At 42.4% G+C, this 17365-nt stretch overlaps 1 protein-coding gene across 1 annotated transcript in view; it reads left to right on the plus strand.

Moving 5' to 3' along the window:
- Nucleotides 1–17365, plus strand: part of LAMB4 (laminin subunit beta 4) — a 45275-nt gene that overhangs the window by 14999 nt on the left and 12911 nt on the right. The window contains exons 11-24 of the mRNA XM_054178258.1: nucleotides 537–646; nucleotides 1127–1206; nucleotides 3052–3202; nucleotides 4078–4209; nucleotides 4972–5157; nucleotides 6302–6423; nucleotides 7118–7238; nucleotides 8140–8317; nucleotides 9558–9701; nucleotides 9943–10174; nucleotides 11648–11805; nucleotides 13337–13561; nucleotides 14583–14803; nucleotides 17248–17344. Of these exons, the coding sequence (XP_054034233.1) occupies nucleotides 537–646; nucleotides 1127–1206; nucleotides 3052–3202; nucleotides 4078–4209; nucleotides 4972–5157; nucleotides 6302–6423; nucleotides 7118–7238; nucleotides 8140–8317; nucleotides 9558–9701; nucleotides 9943–10174; nucleotides 11648–11805; nucleotides 13337–13561; nucleotides 14583–14803; nucleotides 17248–17344 (2157 nt within the window). The remainder of the gene's footprint in view (nucleotides 1–536; nucleotides 647–1126; nucleotides 1207–3051; nucleotides 3203–4077; nucleotides 4210–4971; nucleotides 5158–6301; nucleotides 6424–7117; nucleotides 7239–8139; nucleotides 8318–9557; nucleotides 9702–9942; nucleotides 10175–11647; nucleotides 11806–13336; nucleotides 13562–14582; nucleotides 14804–17247; nucleotides 17345–17365) is intronic.

A 17365-nucleotide genomic window follows, 5' to 3' on the forward strand; every position in this document is an offset into this window, starting at 1 on the left:
AACAGGTGACAATTATTATGGCATCAAAATCAGTAGAAGGGTGAATGAAAACCCACAGAGGGGATGTGAGGATAATTGGACTCTGCACAGCACAATGAAGCATCATGACAGCAGGAGCTGCTGTCTTGCAATAAGGGCTTCCAGCCAGCTGTTCCACCAAGAGAAGCTTGCTGAAAAACACATCCTTTCCTTGTCCGGGCACACTATGGGTTTGTGAGCACAGCATTGTTATACCCATACCATGGTAGTCATCAACACACAAGGACTGTGCAGTGCAGGTCATCACACAGCACATCGTAAACAACTGCACTGGACTAGAGCCCCTGCTTCCCCCTAGAGAGGGTATCCACTGAGGAAACATTCCATTCCCCAATGGCAGTCTGAGGGTTGCAGGGTGCCAGGGCACATCTATTTGTAGAGCATCTGTCTGGAGGATGGAGACAGACTGTCATGCTGATGCCATGTCTAAAGCAAATGTGAGCCCTGCTGCCGTTACAAGGGCCTGCAGAGGTAATCATGCATTTCTGTCCCTGCAGCCTGCAATTGTGATCCCTCCGGCACTTTGCCCTTCTCCATCTGTGATCCTGACACAGGAGAATGCCTCTGCCAGCGGTTCACCACAGGTCAACGCTGTGAAAAATGCATTGTACGTGCTCCATTTTTGTTACTACTTCTGCATGTGTTTTTAGAAGTCTCTCTCCCATCTCCCACCAGAAAAGCAAACAATTAGTCAAAATTCAAAATAATTTTACAACTTTACACTCCCATTTTGCATTGGCACATCTGGTTGTTCTTCTTTACTGCATACAAACATTTGTGCAAACAAGTTGCACTGGAACGACCGCTCCCAGGAAGGAAAGGAAATGAAAAGTCGTGTCCTCAGGCCATCTTTGCTGTTTACAGAGCATATTTCATGCACAGATTAGTAGATATCTGGCTCTTCTTGTAGTGGCTCAGCACCTGTGTCATCTGGCAAGAGAAGCAATCTCCCATGGCCAAACACAGGCAGCAACACAGTAGTGCTCCAGAGCATCATTCATCCAGGGGATGAAGTAAATTCTGTTGTGGTTTACATACATTAACATTTGCCATAAAATACATTTTGCTTTCTTGTTTTTTTTGCCAGGTAGGATACTGGGGTCTTGGCAACAGCTCGTATGGCTGTTCTGCATGTGACTGTGATATTGGCGGGTCTCAGAATAACTTGTAAGTTACTGAATGGGCTGCCCAGGGAGGTGGTGAGTCACCATCATTGGAAGTGTTCAGGAGGAGACTTGATAGGGTGCTTGGTTGCATGGTTTAGTTTATTAGGAGGGCTGAATAATAGGTTGGACACGATGATCTTGAAGGTCTCTTCCAACCTGGTTTATTCTATTCTATTCTATCTTGAGGGTTCTTCCAGTTCTTTCTTTGCTTTAATTTTTATAAACTCTTACACTAGATTTTCTGATTAGGTTAATAGAGTCACAGTACAATTGGGACAATAGGCTGTAGACATAATATCATCATACACAAACAGTGTAAAGTCAGCTTGGAAGCTTAGAAATGTATTGCCTTTGAAGCCTGCTTTGAAGCAGATTGAGACAAGATTTAATAAAAAATATAAACCACACAACTTGAGAAAACCAGAGGCCCTAATATTAAAAGAAATTGGAAGTAAGTTAGAGGTGGCATTTGTAACTTGGCTTCCTACATATACATTAAAAGATAGAAATAGTTTATTTTTTTTCTAACGTACTGGCTGTTATTCAAAATACATAGGTTTAGAAGGCTTCATCTCAGTTGAACTCCAAAAGTCTGTTGGTTGAAGGTCTTCTCTATTGCTATTAGACTTCAGACATAGGAGCACATAGTCCTTGTGAGCAGGTTAACCAAAGCTAGTAACCATCTGATTTGCTAAATAACAGTGTAAGTGTATGTATGTAAGTGTACCTATCTGGTCTAACATCAATCCGATGCAGTACCGGTAGACCAACATGCCACAGACCGAGAAGAATAAACGTTCTAAAACCCAGAGCACCTTCATTTCGTTTCTCCGGCCGAGACAAGCAATAAATCAACTTAATTACTTAATTACCAGGCCCCATGTTGGGCGCCAAAAAAAAAGAGTGTGGTGGTTTGAAAGGAAAGGCTCTGCTTTCCCTCCCCCACTGAGAAAGAGACCACGGCTAAACCCAGTCGGAGAAATGAGATTATATTTTACAAGGAAACAGATTATATGTAACACAACAAACACAGGTATTTTACAATATATACAGGAATATACAGCAAATGAACTCAACCAGAAACCAGACCCCCCACAGAGGGGGCTTCCCCCTGTGCCCCCCTTCACCCCCTACCTCCCTTCTCCCCCAAAGAGGTAGAAGAAGAGACGAGGATGGTTAGCAGGACAGGGGAAGAAGCGGACAGGCCTGTTACAGGGAGTGAGTTAGTTCTTATCTCTTGGCAAGAAGCCCAGAAGCAGATCCAGCCGAAAGGGACAGCGAAGGAAGGAAGACTGAGAGAAAGTTCCCAGCTCCCCTGGGTCCAATCTCTCCTCCCACAATTCTACCAATGAAATTCGTTTAGAATACCAAAATATTTTATAAACATTTAGCCAGTGTGCCCCTTTCTTAAAGGCACAGTGTCAAACGGTCACAGTGTATGACAGCTACCATATTGTATCAAATCAAAGGTCCTTCTGATCTCATGTCATGCCTCCAAAATTGCAGGTGATAGATGCTTCAGCATAGTGATAGATACAATAGTAGATACAGAAATAGAAGAAATTGATATGGGAATAGGTAATAATGGATGCTCAGGAAACATTCAGGTTTGGAATGGACAGAGAAAGACAAAGCATGTAATGTCTCCTAAGGGATGAAAAAGCATTGAATAAATTCAGCATCAGCAACTGCGGTGGTGGGGGATAGGAAGAAGTTTAATAGGGAACATAACCTGACAGTGGAAGAAACAAAGCAGGTCTAAAACAGGAGTGGATCTGAGCTGCTCTCATGCTCTGAGAACCCAGACATGCCTTACTTACATTCTCCCTTCACCAACTTACCCTAGGTGCTCACCAAAGGATGGTCAGTGCAAGTGTCTTCCCAACATTATGAGCCGCCAATGTAATGAGCCAGCTGCGGGGTATTTCTTTTTACCTCTGGATTATTATATTTATGAAGCTGAGCATGCAAAGATCCTTTCTGGCTCTGCACCCTTGGTATGTATTTGACTTTTTAAGTGTCATAGTGAAAAAGGATCCATGCAAGGTGGCACAGCAGCTGAGGACAGCAATCAGATACAAAGCTAGTCCCTTGACTATCCTCCAATCATCCTTGTTCTTCATGGATGTTACTATCCTGTAACTGGCTGTTGCCAAGGGACAGCTGCAACAGCATGGTGTGACCTGCAAAGCTGTCCGTGCTGCTTCTCAAGTGTGGGCAGGTCTAGCATGATTCAGAGAAATTAAGGTAATTATTTAAATTAGAGGAAAGCATTTGAGTTGCCAATAGTTTTCACAAACTGTGATATTTCTGGGAATCTCCAACAGTGGAAAAATCAAATTCCTCTCCACTCCACTGGACCCTTTCCTGCTGCCTTATATAATGGCACCCATTGCAGCCCAATTTCCTCAAGAATTCAACATTCATCTGTAATATTTTTAGAAAAAATAATTTTTCCCCCTGATGATGGTAGTTGTTCCCCATGCAGAGTACAAGTCTGGAATGCATCCCTTCTTCTGCCTTTCTTCTAACATTTCTTCTCTGATGTATTGTCCAGAAGCAAGAGAAGGAACAATTTAAAAATGTTTATTTGCATGTCATATCTGCAAATATTGAACTATAATCACAACCAGTGATCATCCTGATGTCCAATAATTAAATGGAAAACAGATGTGGACATAGCTTATGAGAGGAAGTGCAAGCTAATTTTAAGGGAGTGAGGAAATAGGGTTTGGGCAGCTATTGCACCATAGTTTAGATTTTCACCCAGCTGAGGACAGAGCTTTTTTTAAGAATGCAGATTTTTATTTATCTGCTTATCTACCCTTCATAATTGCTGAGATAGTGCTGCTGCTTTCTCATCATTTCACAGGTTAAGCCAAGCACTCTTCCAAGGTGTGACATCTACTTCCAGAACCAAGGTTATGAATTTGTGATTGAAAATGGAAAGATTGTGTTAAACAGGAGCAAGAAACGAAGTGTAAGAAAATATGGACTGGAACAGGTAAATTGGTTCCTGATCTAACATTTTATTTCCAAACAGGGGACAATTAAATGTCTGAGCACATGGGATTCATAGTGTTGGACATTACAGTCCTAACACAAATGAAATTAATTTTTTGGATACACAGTTGGCCTGGATATTTTGTAATTCATACTGACAAGTTTGCTGTGCTCTCTCCAGTGCCATTGTAGACTCAGGTTCAATTAATTGTTTAGAAGAGCTCTGTTGTTGTTTTGCTTGCAAGACATTTCCAACACTTTACATTCTCAACAAGTTTACCAGGACATTAACATACTGCATGTAAATGCTGTCTGCCTTGTCATTGCAAGTATTGATATTTATTTATCCATGTCTTAATGAAAAGTCCAGCCATATATGAAATCAAGCTTAATCTGTTTAAGGTTTGCAATATGAATGCTTGGAGATGCCAAATATGGTATGCATTGTGGTATGCATCATTCTAGTCCTTTTCATTGCTGTTGTGGATGTGTTCCTGGGCAATCTGCTCTAGGTGAACCTATGTAGCAAGGTGGTTGGACTAGATGGTCTCCGGAGGTCCCTTCTAACACCTGCCATTCTGTGATTCTGCAATCCTACACTTGGGAGAATTCTTAGATTGCTGATCTGAAGCTTGGTCAGAACATAAGGCTGACTGATGGCCAGATGAGCAAACAACATGGCAAAAATATTTTTTTTGTGTTTTTTCTGAGTTTGTATTTTTGTAATTTGTGTGTTGTTGAAAATGTCAATGTGTTTTTGCAGGGTGCTATGCAATTTGGGCAGGACTCAGCTGTGACAGTGGTTTTCAGGCAGCCAGGCCCTAGTCGACTTGTCACATGGACAGGACCTGGCTTTGCCCGAGTTCCCAGTGGAGCTGGGCTGAGGTTTGCCATCAACAACATTCCTTTTGCTATGGACTTTGATATCATGATTCGTTATGAACCTCAGGTACTTGTGATGTCTTGTGTGTCTTGTGATATTGTGATCAATGCAGGGTCCATTTTGTCAGTAATAGGATGCAGCAGCTTGTCCCAGTCTGTATTTAAAATGAAAACTGTTTGCTTTTCATTTTATCGACCAAGTAACATGCCTTCCACTGATCCCCTTAACCCTTCCCACTCAAGTCTGAAAAATCAGTATGAGCATCAGCCAAGATTTCATCTTCTGGAGTTCCTCTTTTGGTATCTCTGCTTGGACTGGACACTTGTTCACAAAGCAGACATGTGCAAAACACACTTCCTTTTAGATGATCATCTTGCATTTCTAGCTGGGGTTTTCTGTGAAGGAAAATGTGCACAGGCAGGAGTGATCTGAGTAGATATTTATCCAGGGCTTTTGCAGGCATCCAGCTTCCCAGTTGCTCCAGCTGGCTCTGAGATATATAAAAATTGTAGGAAAACAGCCAAAATACTTTTTTTTTTCCTGAACAAAATTTTTCAGTCATGAAGACATGTCTAGAGAAATCTGTTAACCCAAATCTGGTTAAACCCAAGTCTGCACCCATGTCTTCAGAAACACAGGCAAGTGTTTTATGGTTACCAGTATTTGTACTGAGCCGCTCTTTCACTTTGCAGCTCCCTGGGACAATCCTACCAGTAGAGATCCTCCTTTCTGCTGTATTCTGTTCTCTTACTGTCATTCTGAGGCAAATAAAACTCCCCATGGCCTAAAACACGAGAACAGTTTTGCAGTGGGCTGGTTGGGTAGCTTTTTCCTTCTAAGGGTTAGATTAAACAGTTGAATTTTAATGACTTTTGTCACAAAGTCTTCATGTTTTTTATTTCTTATTGGATGTGAGAGGAGGCAGATAATAAGGATATCTCCAGGACAACACTGTTCTAAGGAAACAGTTCCAATGGCTTTGGCAAAGCTGTTTCCATTTGCCCCAGCTAAGGTCTCATTTCTGTCTTTGCTCTTCCATTGGCCATTGCAAATACATTGTGTTTTTCACAAATAACATTATTTTTATGGTCCTTAAAGGACAAAGAGAAAATCTATTTTGTCACTTGAGATGGCTTTCACTAACCCTGGCAAAGAGAAAGCGGGATTTTCAGACGTGAAAAATTACTGTATGTTTTTTCTTTGTTTACAGTCATTGGAAGACTGGTTAGCAAGTGTTGCTGTCCAGCCTGCTGGTATTTTGTCAAGTCCACGCTGCCATAACAAACGCCCTTCACAGGAGCCACATGTGTTGCCTCTTCCAGCTACAAAGAGGTCTGACTGTTCTTGTCTTTTTGTCTGTACATTTTCTGTGTGCAGATCTTTTACTGAAGCACTGCAAAGCAATTAAAGTGTGGGAAGTGGGAATATTACAAACACATGTGGCCTTTCCTGTTGTTGTCACACCATAGGTTCTAAGGAGCAGTCTGGTGCTCCATTACTCAGTGTGGCAATGGTTTGCCCAAGCCAGGGTAGCAGTCTCAGATCCTGCTGGGATTAGCTGCTGCTTTGGCAAAGACCCAGCTGCAGCTATTTCAGTATAGGAAGGAAATACTGACTTAGATTCACTGTTTCAGCCTACTTTCAAAACCAGCTTTTCAGCTTGGGCCTATGTAAAGAATAGAGAGGAGCTAAGAGGAAGTGACCAAAGTCCTGGTCAAAGAGGGGCAGGAAAGGACAAATATGAAGAGAGGTGCAAACTCCTGTGCTTGAAGTAGTAAAACTTGCCATTTTCGTCTTAATATCACCAGGTTTAAACTGTACTCGGTGAACTATCCAGGCAGAAGTGGTTCAGCTTTCCTAAAGACTGCAAGCAGTAGGGTCAGGTGTGCTCCCTGCAGTAGCAGGACTTACTTGGGGCTGCAGGCATTAGGGTGCAGGCACAGAGGGCAGGGAGAGCTCACAGTATCCAGTAAATTTGCCTTGTCCCAACTCCTGGCTATAACTATGCTTTATTTCTGCTGAACAGGATTGCATTTCTTCAAACTCCAGTCTGCCTGGAGCCAGGAACAGAATATTCTGTGGATGTGTATTTCTCTCAGCCCTCAGCCTCTGACCCAGTGGCAGAATTGTTCATCTTGATTGATTCAGTGAGTAGTTCTGTCACAATTCCCTTGAGGGTGTATTTATACCAGTGTGATTTTGTTTTTTATACCGGCTTATTAAAAATATTTTCAAATAATTTATAGTGTGTTTCAACAGAAATTCAGCAAAGTGTGCTTCTGCTTACTTCTGTTGGCACTGCGTTTGCATGTTTTTATACAGAAAGACAGAATTGGATCTATTGTATCTCTTTTAATTTTAATGCACAATAGCTCTTAAAGTCATACTAGAGTATAATAGAGTGTGTTTCCATATCTGTTGCTCATTTACTATGAACACACTCCACATATGCTGACAAGATGCTGTGGTTAAGGATATAAAATCATGAAGTTCTTCTTCACTTAGGTTTTGGTGGGTTTTTTTTAAGTCTCTGTAATTTGTCTGCATTTCATTAAAAAACTATTCCCACCAAGGCAGGAACTGGATGTTAGTTTTGGGCCTTTCTCTTGAGAAAAATATTTTTAAGTCCATTCCTCTAATTAATTCTGTAAAACTATACTTGACAAAGGCTGTCCATGCTTGGACGTAGAACCTTAACCTGATTTTTGTTTATCTTAGTTATACAAGTAAAACTTTTGGCCAAATACTGCTTTTGGAGTCATCAACACAGCACCTCTTAGAAGCAAAACCCGTTCTGAGTGTATATCTGAGATTGTATTATAATCTGACTTGTTATACACAGTCACTTTTATATGAAGAACTTGGGGAGTGTCTAGACCTTCAGAATAAATGTAAATTTGGATGACTGAGCAGCACAATGGCAGACTGGAAAACACAGTGTTCCAGGCCTCTGTCTTTGCAATGTGCAGCACAGTAAGAGAATGTGGGAAATTCTGGGTTTCAGTACATCTAAGCAAAAATATTTTCTTTTCCCTCTTAATTCCAAAGCTTGGACTTATTCCCAGAATCAGCTCCGTGGAGAACTTGTGCAGTGAAAAGGATTTAGATGAGTACCAGAAGTATCACTGTATTGAAATTGCATCTGAAGTTGGACCTCACATCCTGCCTGAAGTATGTGCACGGCTCATAGCGAGCATGTCAGCCCGTATTCACAATGGTGCTGTTGGTAAGGAGCAACCTGCTCAAGCAGCTCTTTCGGACAGTTACTGGTTTTCCATTGGTGGAGTTAGTAAGTGAAGCTGATGAGCATGCAGCATGTAATGGACATATGATATATGTCCTGTTTAACTCTGAGCACACTGCAAACGCCTTTTGGTGGCATGGCTCTTAAAGTTCATCTCACCTGATAAGCTTCATGCAGCAGCCGTGATTGTGTGTTTTCTGAAGAGCATTCAATCAAATGCAGCTTCACTAGATGGTCAGTAACTTCCATAGTACTCTGGATGCTGTAAAAAGACAGGAATTTTTAAGCCCTCTCACAGAATGCTGCAGGTCAGTCAGATGCCTTGGTAGGACTTCAGACATGATGGCACACAAGCTGATGTGCCGGAAGAGATGCACCAAGAAAAGCTCAGTGGTTGCTCCAGCATAAGGACAATGGCAGGTGGAGTTTGAAGCCCTAGGCAGTCTCCTGGTCCCACTATGGAAAGGGCAAGCTAGGTTTCATGTCTCAGGAGACTTCCCTGGTGTTGGGCCCAGAGAAATGAAGCTATTCTGCACTTCCAGTAATTGGAGGCACCTTTCTGGACAACTTAGATGACCAGCTCCTTTCAGGAAACCTTGCCTCCAACGAACAGGAATGCAACCTAGAATCTGCTTGATTTGGACGATTTTTAGAAGGACCTATACTTCACTCACATTTAGTGAGAGAGGTAAAGGTGAGCCCGCAAGTTTGGGCTGTGCTGACTCCCCATTAGCCTGAGTCCCACAGCAAGGGGATTCTCCCAGTGAAACATGGCACTTTGGCTTTCTAGTGCTGGCATCTAAGCATCCTGAACAAATATCCTCTCTGAGTTATCAAATCAGCTTTGCTTCACAAGGTGTCCAGAAAGCAGCAAACAGTACATAAGCAGAGGCTGCTTGCAGGTTATGTCCAGTGATGCAGCTAGTTCTAGCTTTATATACAACCCTTCTAGACTTCAAGGTATCTCTACATTTGGCTATGCCAGCTGCTGTCCTGCCCAAAATATGTGCTGAATGCTGTACCCTGAATGTAAAAGCTCTAATGCTAAGACTTGAGCAGGTGTCTGACACACCATCACCATCAAATAATCATCGGTGGTCAGTGAACTCCTTATAAGAACAATCTAACTCTTTCCTTCCTAATTTTAAGTGTAAAACCCACAAGTTCACAAGTCACACTCCTTTATAACTGAACCTGTTTTGATTTTCTTTCCCTTTGGAAGCATGTAAGTGCAATCCCCAGGGGTCACTGAACACCAGCTGCAGTAAACTGGGGGGCCAGTGTCAGTGCAAAGCTAATGTTGTGGGACGCTGCTGTGACACTTGTTCTGCAGGCAGCTATGGCTTTGGCTTCCATGGCTGCTATGGTGAGTACTTGGCCAGCACCAGTGCCATTACCCAGTATCAGTATCTGTCTCTTCATGCATGCCCCACTTCTTTAAGGCTTTAAATTCATGATTATATGTGAAGCATGTATAAAATATTTCCTCAAATAGCAGATTTTCCATCCCCATTGCATGCACTGCCTTGGAGCAGTGTCAGTGATGAGGAGGTTTGGTGGGAATATACATATGTTCAGGGGACAGCTTTGCCTTTGGTGTTTTCTAGCATGCGAGTGCCACCCCCAAGGCTCACTGAGCACCCTGTGTGACCAGGTGACAGGGCAGTGCTCCTGCCGCTGGAAGGTGGGCGGTCAGCACTGCAACCAATGTCTGGCTGGGTACTTTGGATTTCCCCACTGCCGTCCTTGCCTGTGCAATGGCTATGCAGAGCTTTGTGATCCAGTGACTGGAGGGTGCCTGAACTGCCATGGGTTTACCACTGGAAGCCACTGTGAAAGGTAAGTTGATGAGCAGTGATGAAAAGCTCTCTGAAACGTGTAGCTGATGGCCACCTACATCCCCATGAATGCATCCATGACCTTAACAGGAAACATACCGAAAACCAGGATTAAACTGAGCCTAGCTGCGAAATAGCAAGTACCTATTTGTGTGGCAAATGCATGTGGGAAGGTGAGTGTAATGCATGCACACAGCATTGCAGCATGATCCCTGCAATAAGGCACTGAAGATTTGGTTGCCATGGCACCATGTGCTTGGGGACATGTGAAACACTGCATAATATAGGCTTATTCATGCTGGCTTTTAAATTGCCAAGAAGCATTTTAATACCTGCAATTATCTCTGAGGAGCTTAAATAAACATGCCCTGTTTACTGGTTCATATCAAATGAACTTTCACATGTTTTCCAGCTCTGTTAAAAATAATGCTCCTCCTTTTTATTCTATACACTGGCAGCAATATCACAGCTCAATACAGACATCAGAATTTAATTTGCTAGCTGTTTATTTTAGTTTGTCATTGGACCTTGTCATTGACTTTTAAGAGGATTTCCCTATGAAACCTATTGATCTTTCCTTGCAGTGCTTTAGGACAACAGAACCTTTGGCTATTGTGCTTGTAGGTGGCAAATAGATTAAAAATGGGATACAGAAATACTTGCTGCCCTGTGCCTCTGCAGGAGCCCCTGACCCCAGGGTGAAGATAGTCAAGACTTTTAGCCTGGCTTGCATCCGTATAAAGAATTAAGTTTCCATTTGCCATGTTAAAGCAGATCAAAGACTGGGGATGCTTCAGGACCTGCTGCATAGCTGCAACTTCAGTGCCATGTGGGGCTGGAACACAGAGGCAGGGATGGAAAGCAGGGTGGTGGAGGTGGGTGAGTCCTTAAAGTTCCCCGGCTGTCTGGATAACAGAACAGCTACCACTACCTCAAAACAGCTGTCACCCTGGGTCTGCAGAACATGTCAGACAGAACATGGCTGATTTCAATATATATGCTGTGTCTAAAAGATGCAATATTCTCTGACTGAATTGTTTCTTTTTTCCTCTGTGCCAGGACTTTCTACTGTCATGACAACCACTTTTTCTATGTGTGTATGGAAACAGATGAATATATGTGTTGATAGTTGAATACAGAACATTTTTGCATGGCAGCTTTTAGCTACGTGTGATATCATATGTATATGTTAACATTTAGATTAAAATTGTTCCAGAGTAGGTGAAAGTCTTCAGAAATATTCCTTGAAAAGAAAGCATATGTGGGTTTTTTTCCTTTTTGCCCCAGATTTTGGGACTGCAACTCTGATTTTCTGGTTTACAACAGTTTGGTATATTCTGTACTAGCTAACAGGGATAGCATTACAATGACCTGGAATGTTAAATCAGTTATACAGACATATAAATTGATGCACCTTCAGGGACTGAAAGGAGCTCTTGACAAATTCTGCTGCTTTGGTTGATTGCTTTGACAGGTGCATGGATGGCTATTATGGAAACCCTCTGAATGGAGAACATTGCCGCCCATGCATGTGCCCTGGGGCACCTACAAGCAATAGCTATTTTGCACATTCCTGTTACCAGGACTCACAGTCTGCACAGTTAGTCTGCAATTGTCTCAAGGGATATTCAGGTATGAAGCAAAATAGGAAATATTTTTTGTTATTATTAAAATGAATACATGAGAGAAAAATTACCATCTTCTGCCCATCCTCTGTTCAGAAATGACAGTAATAAAATAGATAACACTCAAATTTACTGAAATAAGGTGGGGATATCCTGATCGAGAGGAGTGGGAATTGTGCAATTAGTGTTTGGAAAAGGGATTCACCTACATAGAAAGAATGATGCCATTCATTAATATAATGACATGCTCTAGAAACCTCCTTTTTCCAGAAGCAGTACATTTACCTGTTGGGGAGAGGTAGGGAAAACTGCAGTTGCTCATCACCTCTGAAAAACAATCATTGGAAGCCCAAATTGGAATAAATAGGGCATCAAAAAGAGCTGATAAGGTTTCCTAATCAGAGAAAATAATTTTATCATATAGAGGAATCTTTCTTTGACATTATGCCCCAAATCAACTGCTTCTCCACTGAAATGGTAAATTTAGAAATGAGGTTTCCATTCTCATGCCTTCCTCCCTAAGATCCTGTTGACTTAGCCTGAATTTCTACAGGGAACACTGAAGATATTTCCCTACCCATGAGCATTAGAAAGTTCTCCAGTGATGGAAGTAAACCCTGCTGAGAAACAGTGCCAAAACCAAAACCAATCCTGTCATCTTTACTTAGGCCAGGTTCCTTTATAAGTCAATAGCAGTTTTCCTTGAGTAGTTGGCCAAAATGATCCTTGTTTGTACTCATGCAGGGGACTTGTATCCTCACAAACCTCTGCACTCCTCAGTTTTGGATTTTCTTCCTCCTGCTCCTTCCCATCAAGGCTGTTGGTCACCTCTGCGGTGCAGAACTCACTACCTTGGAGACTGAAAATTTCTGTTCCCAAGAACCATGGCAAAGAAGCAGTGTCCTTGGTTGAGCATAAGTCAGTGGATGAGGTCCAGCAACATCACGCTGCCCAGAAAGATGTCCAAAATGAAGAGAGGTGGCACCTTGATCAGGGCAGTCATTAAGATAGTGTGCAGAAGTAATTGCAATGCTGGCGAACAAGGAGAGAGTGTCCCAGAGCTCATCTGGTTTCCTGGGGATCCTCCACTGGGTTGCAGAAAGGAGGGTAGATCTGCCAGACTCTGGGTTGTTCCAGGAAATGGCACTCCCACCTTCTCATGCTGCTGTCACTGTGAAGGCTCCCAGGGAAATCCTGCAAATAGAGCCAGCCCTCACTACTGCCATTGAAAGGACTTTGCTGGAAAAAGATGTTTGGAGGTGTTTTGTGAGGGGTACCTGTTTACTCCTAATGAAAGGACTTCCTTGGTGAAAAGAGTTTGGGATGAACAGAGTGCATTTCCATCAGACTTTAGTGTGGGAGGTATAATTTAAACTGATCACAGGATTAAAGTGCAACAGTCTCAAATGGGTGAGTATTTTCCATTGGAAGTGTGCTTTGAACAGGCAGTCTGAATCTTTTAACAATATTACTGGAAGTTACATATTTCACTTGAATTCCCATCAGCCAGCAAATATTTTTACCTTCATCTCTGACAGGAAATCAGTGTGATGAATGTCCTAGTGGGTTCTACAAAAATCCAAGTAGCCCCAAGCTTGAATGTGCTCCATGTCCCTGCAATAACAACATTGATGTGACAGACCCAGAGTCCTGTAACAGGGTCACCGGGGAATGCACCAAGTGCATACACAACACCCACGGAGCAAATTGCCAGTTCTGCAAACCAGGGTACTTTGGCTCAGCCCTCCTTCAAAACTGTCACAGTAAGTAAGCAACAGCACTGCAACTGCCTATTACTAAAAAGAAAAATAAAAAATTTAAAGAAATTAGGCTTCTGGGAGAGGTTAGTGGAGGGACAGTAAAACTAAAGCAGATGAATGGAGCAAAATATGAGAAGACCAAATATATTTTGAACCAGTGATACAAATAATTGTTAGTATGGCATCTATTACATACTTTGTCATCCAAATCTCACTGAATCTCATACTACATATCACTCCTAGAAAATACTCATTTGTGAAATTAAATCAGTACTCTCTCTTAGGAAAATAAATGTGCATTCAGACCATTCGGGAAGGAATAAAAGTAAAGGAATAAAATATTTTTATCCATGGTGCTGGCTGATGCCAACTGAGCAATACTCAGTTAACCAGATGATCCCTTGCTGAGCTCTCTGCCTTACCAGTTGTTTTCATTAAGTGGTCAGAATGATGTTGTTCATACAGTTTAATAGACTCCATGAGGGCATTCAGCACCTCTAACGGAAAGGCATGAGTGTAATCAAAATTAAGTCATGAGTTTCTTTCCAGTGTTTCCCAAAGACTATTTTCACAAATGGGATTGATTTCTACAGGCCAGACAGTTGTAGGTATTTTCAAGACATTCTTTTTCTGGGAATCTCTATAATACAGTTTCAAGCCCATTCTTTGTTCATTCTTGGAAGATGTGTTAGAAGTGGTTGAGCAAGAACTTTTGGCTCTTATCTTATTTGGCTTATTGGTGTTTACCACTGCCCACTGTACATAAGCTTCTCTTTAACCTCTTGACATTTTATTCTAATACACCTTCATTTTTGTGCTGGTATTAAAAGTACTGAGCATTCCCAGTAAATTTGATCAAAGCAATATTTCTAAGCTATTATAGAAAGATAGGTAAACTGTATGAGATAAAAACACGTTCAAGATTACCGAAGTAATCCTACAGCATGAGCCTTATGTACAGCTCTGATTGTCCATCACCTGTCTATGTTATCATCTACTGTAGTAATTTTCCTTCTTTTTCCAGGGTGCATGTGCAACCCAGCAGGTGTTCACCCAGCTATGTGTCCAGGGGGAGAAGCAGCCTGTCTGTGTGACCCAGCCACAGGAGCTTGCCCTTGCCTGCCCAATGTGGTGGGCATGACCTGTGACCAGTGTGCCTCTGGCTACTGGGACCTAGCTAGTGGAAAAGGATGTCAAATCTGTGACTGTGATGAAAAAAACTCCCTTAGCAACCAGTGCAACCAGGCAAGAAAATTACTGTGTTTTCTGGGGAGCAAGGTGGTGGTGTTTTGGCATGGCATTGTGGGGCCCTCTTATGAGGATAGTTTTCTGTTGTGCTCCCTGAAAACAAGAAATCTTTGGAAGTTTGCAGTTGGTGCAATAACTTTGAGTCATTGTATCAGATGTATTGTTCTGACAATGAGGTTCGCTTGTAAGCAATTCTCTTAGCCTGTGCATTTTTTTTGTCAAGTGATTCTAAGAAATACTTTGGAAGAAATGTCACATAGGAAGGTATACATATAGGGATGAGAGAAGTCCAGGCATGAGTCCCAGAGTCTTAGGAGTATTTTTTTAAGTGTTTATTTTCATAAAGTAGCAGCTGTTGCCATTACAGAATCACAGAATCACCAAGGTTGGAAGAAACCTCAAAGATCATCAAGTCAAACCTGTCACCACAGACCTTGTGACTAACCCATGGCACCAAGTGCCACGTCCAATCCCCTCTTGAACACCTCCAGGGATGGTGACTCCACCACCTCCTTGGGCAGCCCATTCCAATGGCGAACAACTTTCTCAGTGAAGAACTTTCTCCTCACCTCCAGCCTAAACTTCCCCTGGCACAGCTTGAGACTGTGTCCTCTTGTTCTGGTGCTGGGTGCCTGGGAGAAGAGACCAACCCCCTCCTGGCTACAACCACCCTTCAGGTAGTTGTAGACAGCAATGAGGTCACCCCTGAGCCTCCTCTTGTCCAGGCTAAACAATCCAAGCTCCCTCAGCCTCTCCTCGTAGGGCTTGTGCTTGAGGCCTCTCCCCAGCCTTGTTGCCCTTCTCTGGACACGTTCAAGTGTCTCGATGTCCTTCTTAAATTGAGGGGCTCAGAACTGGACATGGTACTTGAGGTGTGGCCTAACCAGTGCTGAGTACAGGGGCACAAACTTCCCTGCTCCTGCTGGCCACACTATTCTTGATGCATGCCAGGATGCCATTGGCCTTTGCTCATCTATCAGACTGCTATATTACCTTTCTTCATCTTTAATTACTGTGCACTTTTTAGGGCTAAATGTAGAAAAAATAAAACAGCGTTTCAGAATAGAGTTGAAATGGTGGTCCCATGGACTGAAAAGCAATTTTCCTATTGACTTCAGAGCACCAGGAGCTTATCCCAAGCTCTCACTGATAATTTTTCACAAATGCTTTCTCTTCCAATTTATTTAGTGGGTTTATTATTTTTCCTAGCAAATGTAGCTTTTAACTAAACCTATTACTGCTTTTCTGAACTGTACCAGTTACCAGAGCTGTAAATCCTTGCAGTTTAATTTAACAGCCAAATTAAAAAATATTCTTTCTAGGGCATAATATACCCTCAAGTTTTTAAGTTACAGATAATATATCATGTAGTTAAAAGCTGAATTGTTAAGATGAGTATTTTTCTCCAGCAAAAATAAGAAATTAATATCTTTTGCAAAGGAATATAATCCACTCTCACATCATAGTCAGAGGATGAGTTTTCAGAGAGCATCTTTAGATGGAGCATAAAAAATTTTTCATACTAGTAAAGTAAAGCCACCTCTCAAAGCCCATTTTGTTTTCACAACCTTCAGGAGGAAGATGGGAAAGGTGGGCCAGTACTGTATAAACCATGGTGTTCAAAGATTGTGTGCAAGCAGTGTAACAGCAGTTTCCATACACTATATGACATAAGTCACAGGAACATAAAGAAACCCAGAGCAGAATAGAGTGGCAGAATCACCTCTCTTGATCTACAGGCCAAACTTCTCTTGATGCAGCCCAGCATGCGATTGGCCTTCTGAGCCACAAGTGTGCATTGTTGGCTCATGTCCAGCTTCTCAACCACCAGTACCACCGGTCCTTTTCTGCAGGGCTGCTCCCTATTTCATCATCCCCCAGCCTGTATTGATACCAAGGATTACCCCAACCTAGGTGCAGGACCTTTCACTTTGCCTTATTGAACCTCATGAGATTCCCCTTAAGCCACTTCTCCAGCCTGTCCAGATCTCTCTGGATGGCACTGCATCCTTCAGCTGTATCAACCACACCGCTCAGCTTGGTGTCATCTGCAAACTTGCTGAGGGTGCACTCAATCTCACTGTCTGTATCATTGATGAAGATATTGAACAGCACTGGTCCCAGCACAGACTCTTGAGGGGCACCACTTGCCACCTGTCTCTATCTGGATATCAAGCTGTTACCACTACCCTTTGTATGCAATGATCCAACCAATTTATCCACTGAACAGTCCACCCCTCAAATCCATATCTCTCCAGTTTAGAGTGAAGGATGTTGTGCACTGGTGTGTCAAAGGCTTTACAAAAGCCCAGACAAATGAGATCTGTTGGTCTTCCTTTGTCCACTGACGTAGTTATACTATCGTAGAAAGCTACTAGGTTGGTCAGGCAGGACTTGCCCTTGGTGACTCTGCAGGAAGTTATTTAATCCTGTCTTTACAGCTTACAGGCCAGTGTCCATGTAAGCTAGGTTACAGTGGAAGAAGTTGTGATGAATGTGAGGAAAATTACTTTGGCAATCCCCGGACGCAATGCATTTGTGAGTATTACTGAGTGGGGA

This window comes from Dryobates pubescens, chromosome Z (genome assembly GCF_014839835.1).
Source record: "Dryobates pubescens isolate bDryPub1 chromosome Z, bDryPub1.pri, whole genome shotgun sequence".
Taxonomy (NCBI): Eukaryota; Metazoa; Chordata; class Aves; order Piciformes; family Picidae; genus Dryobates; species Dryobates pubescens.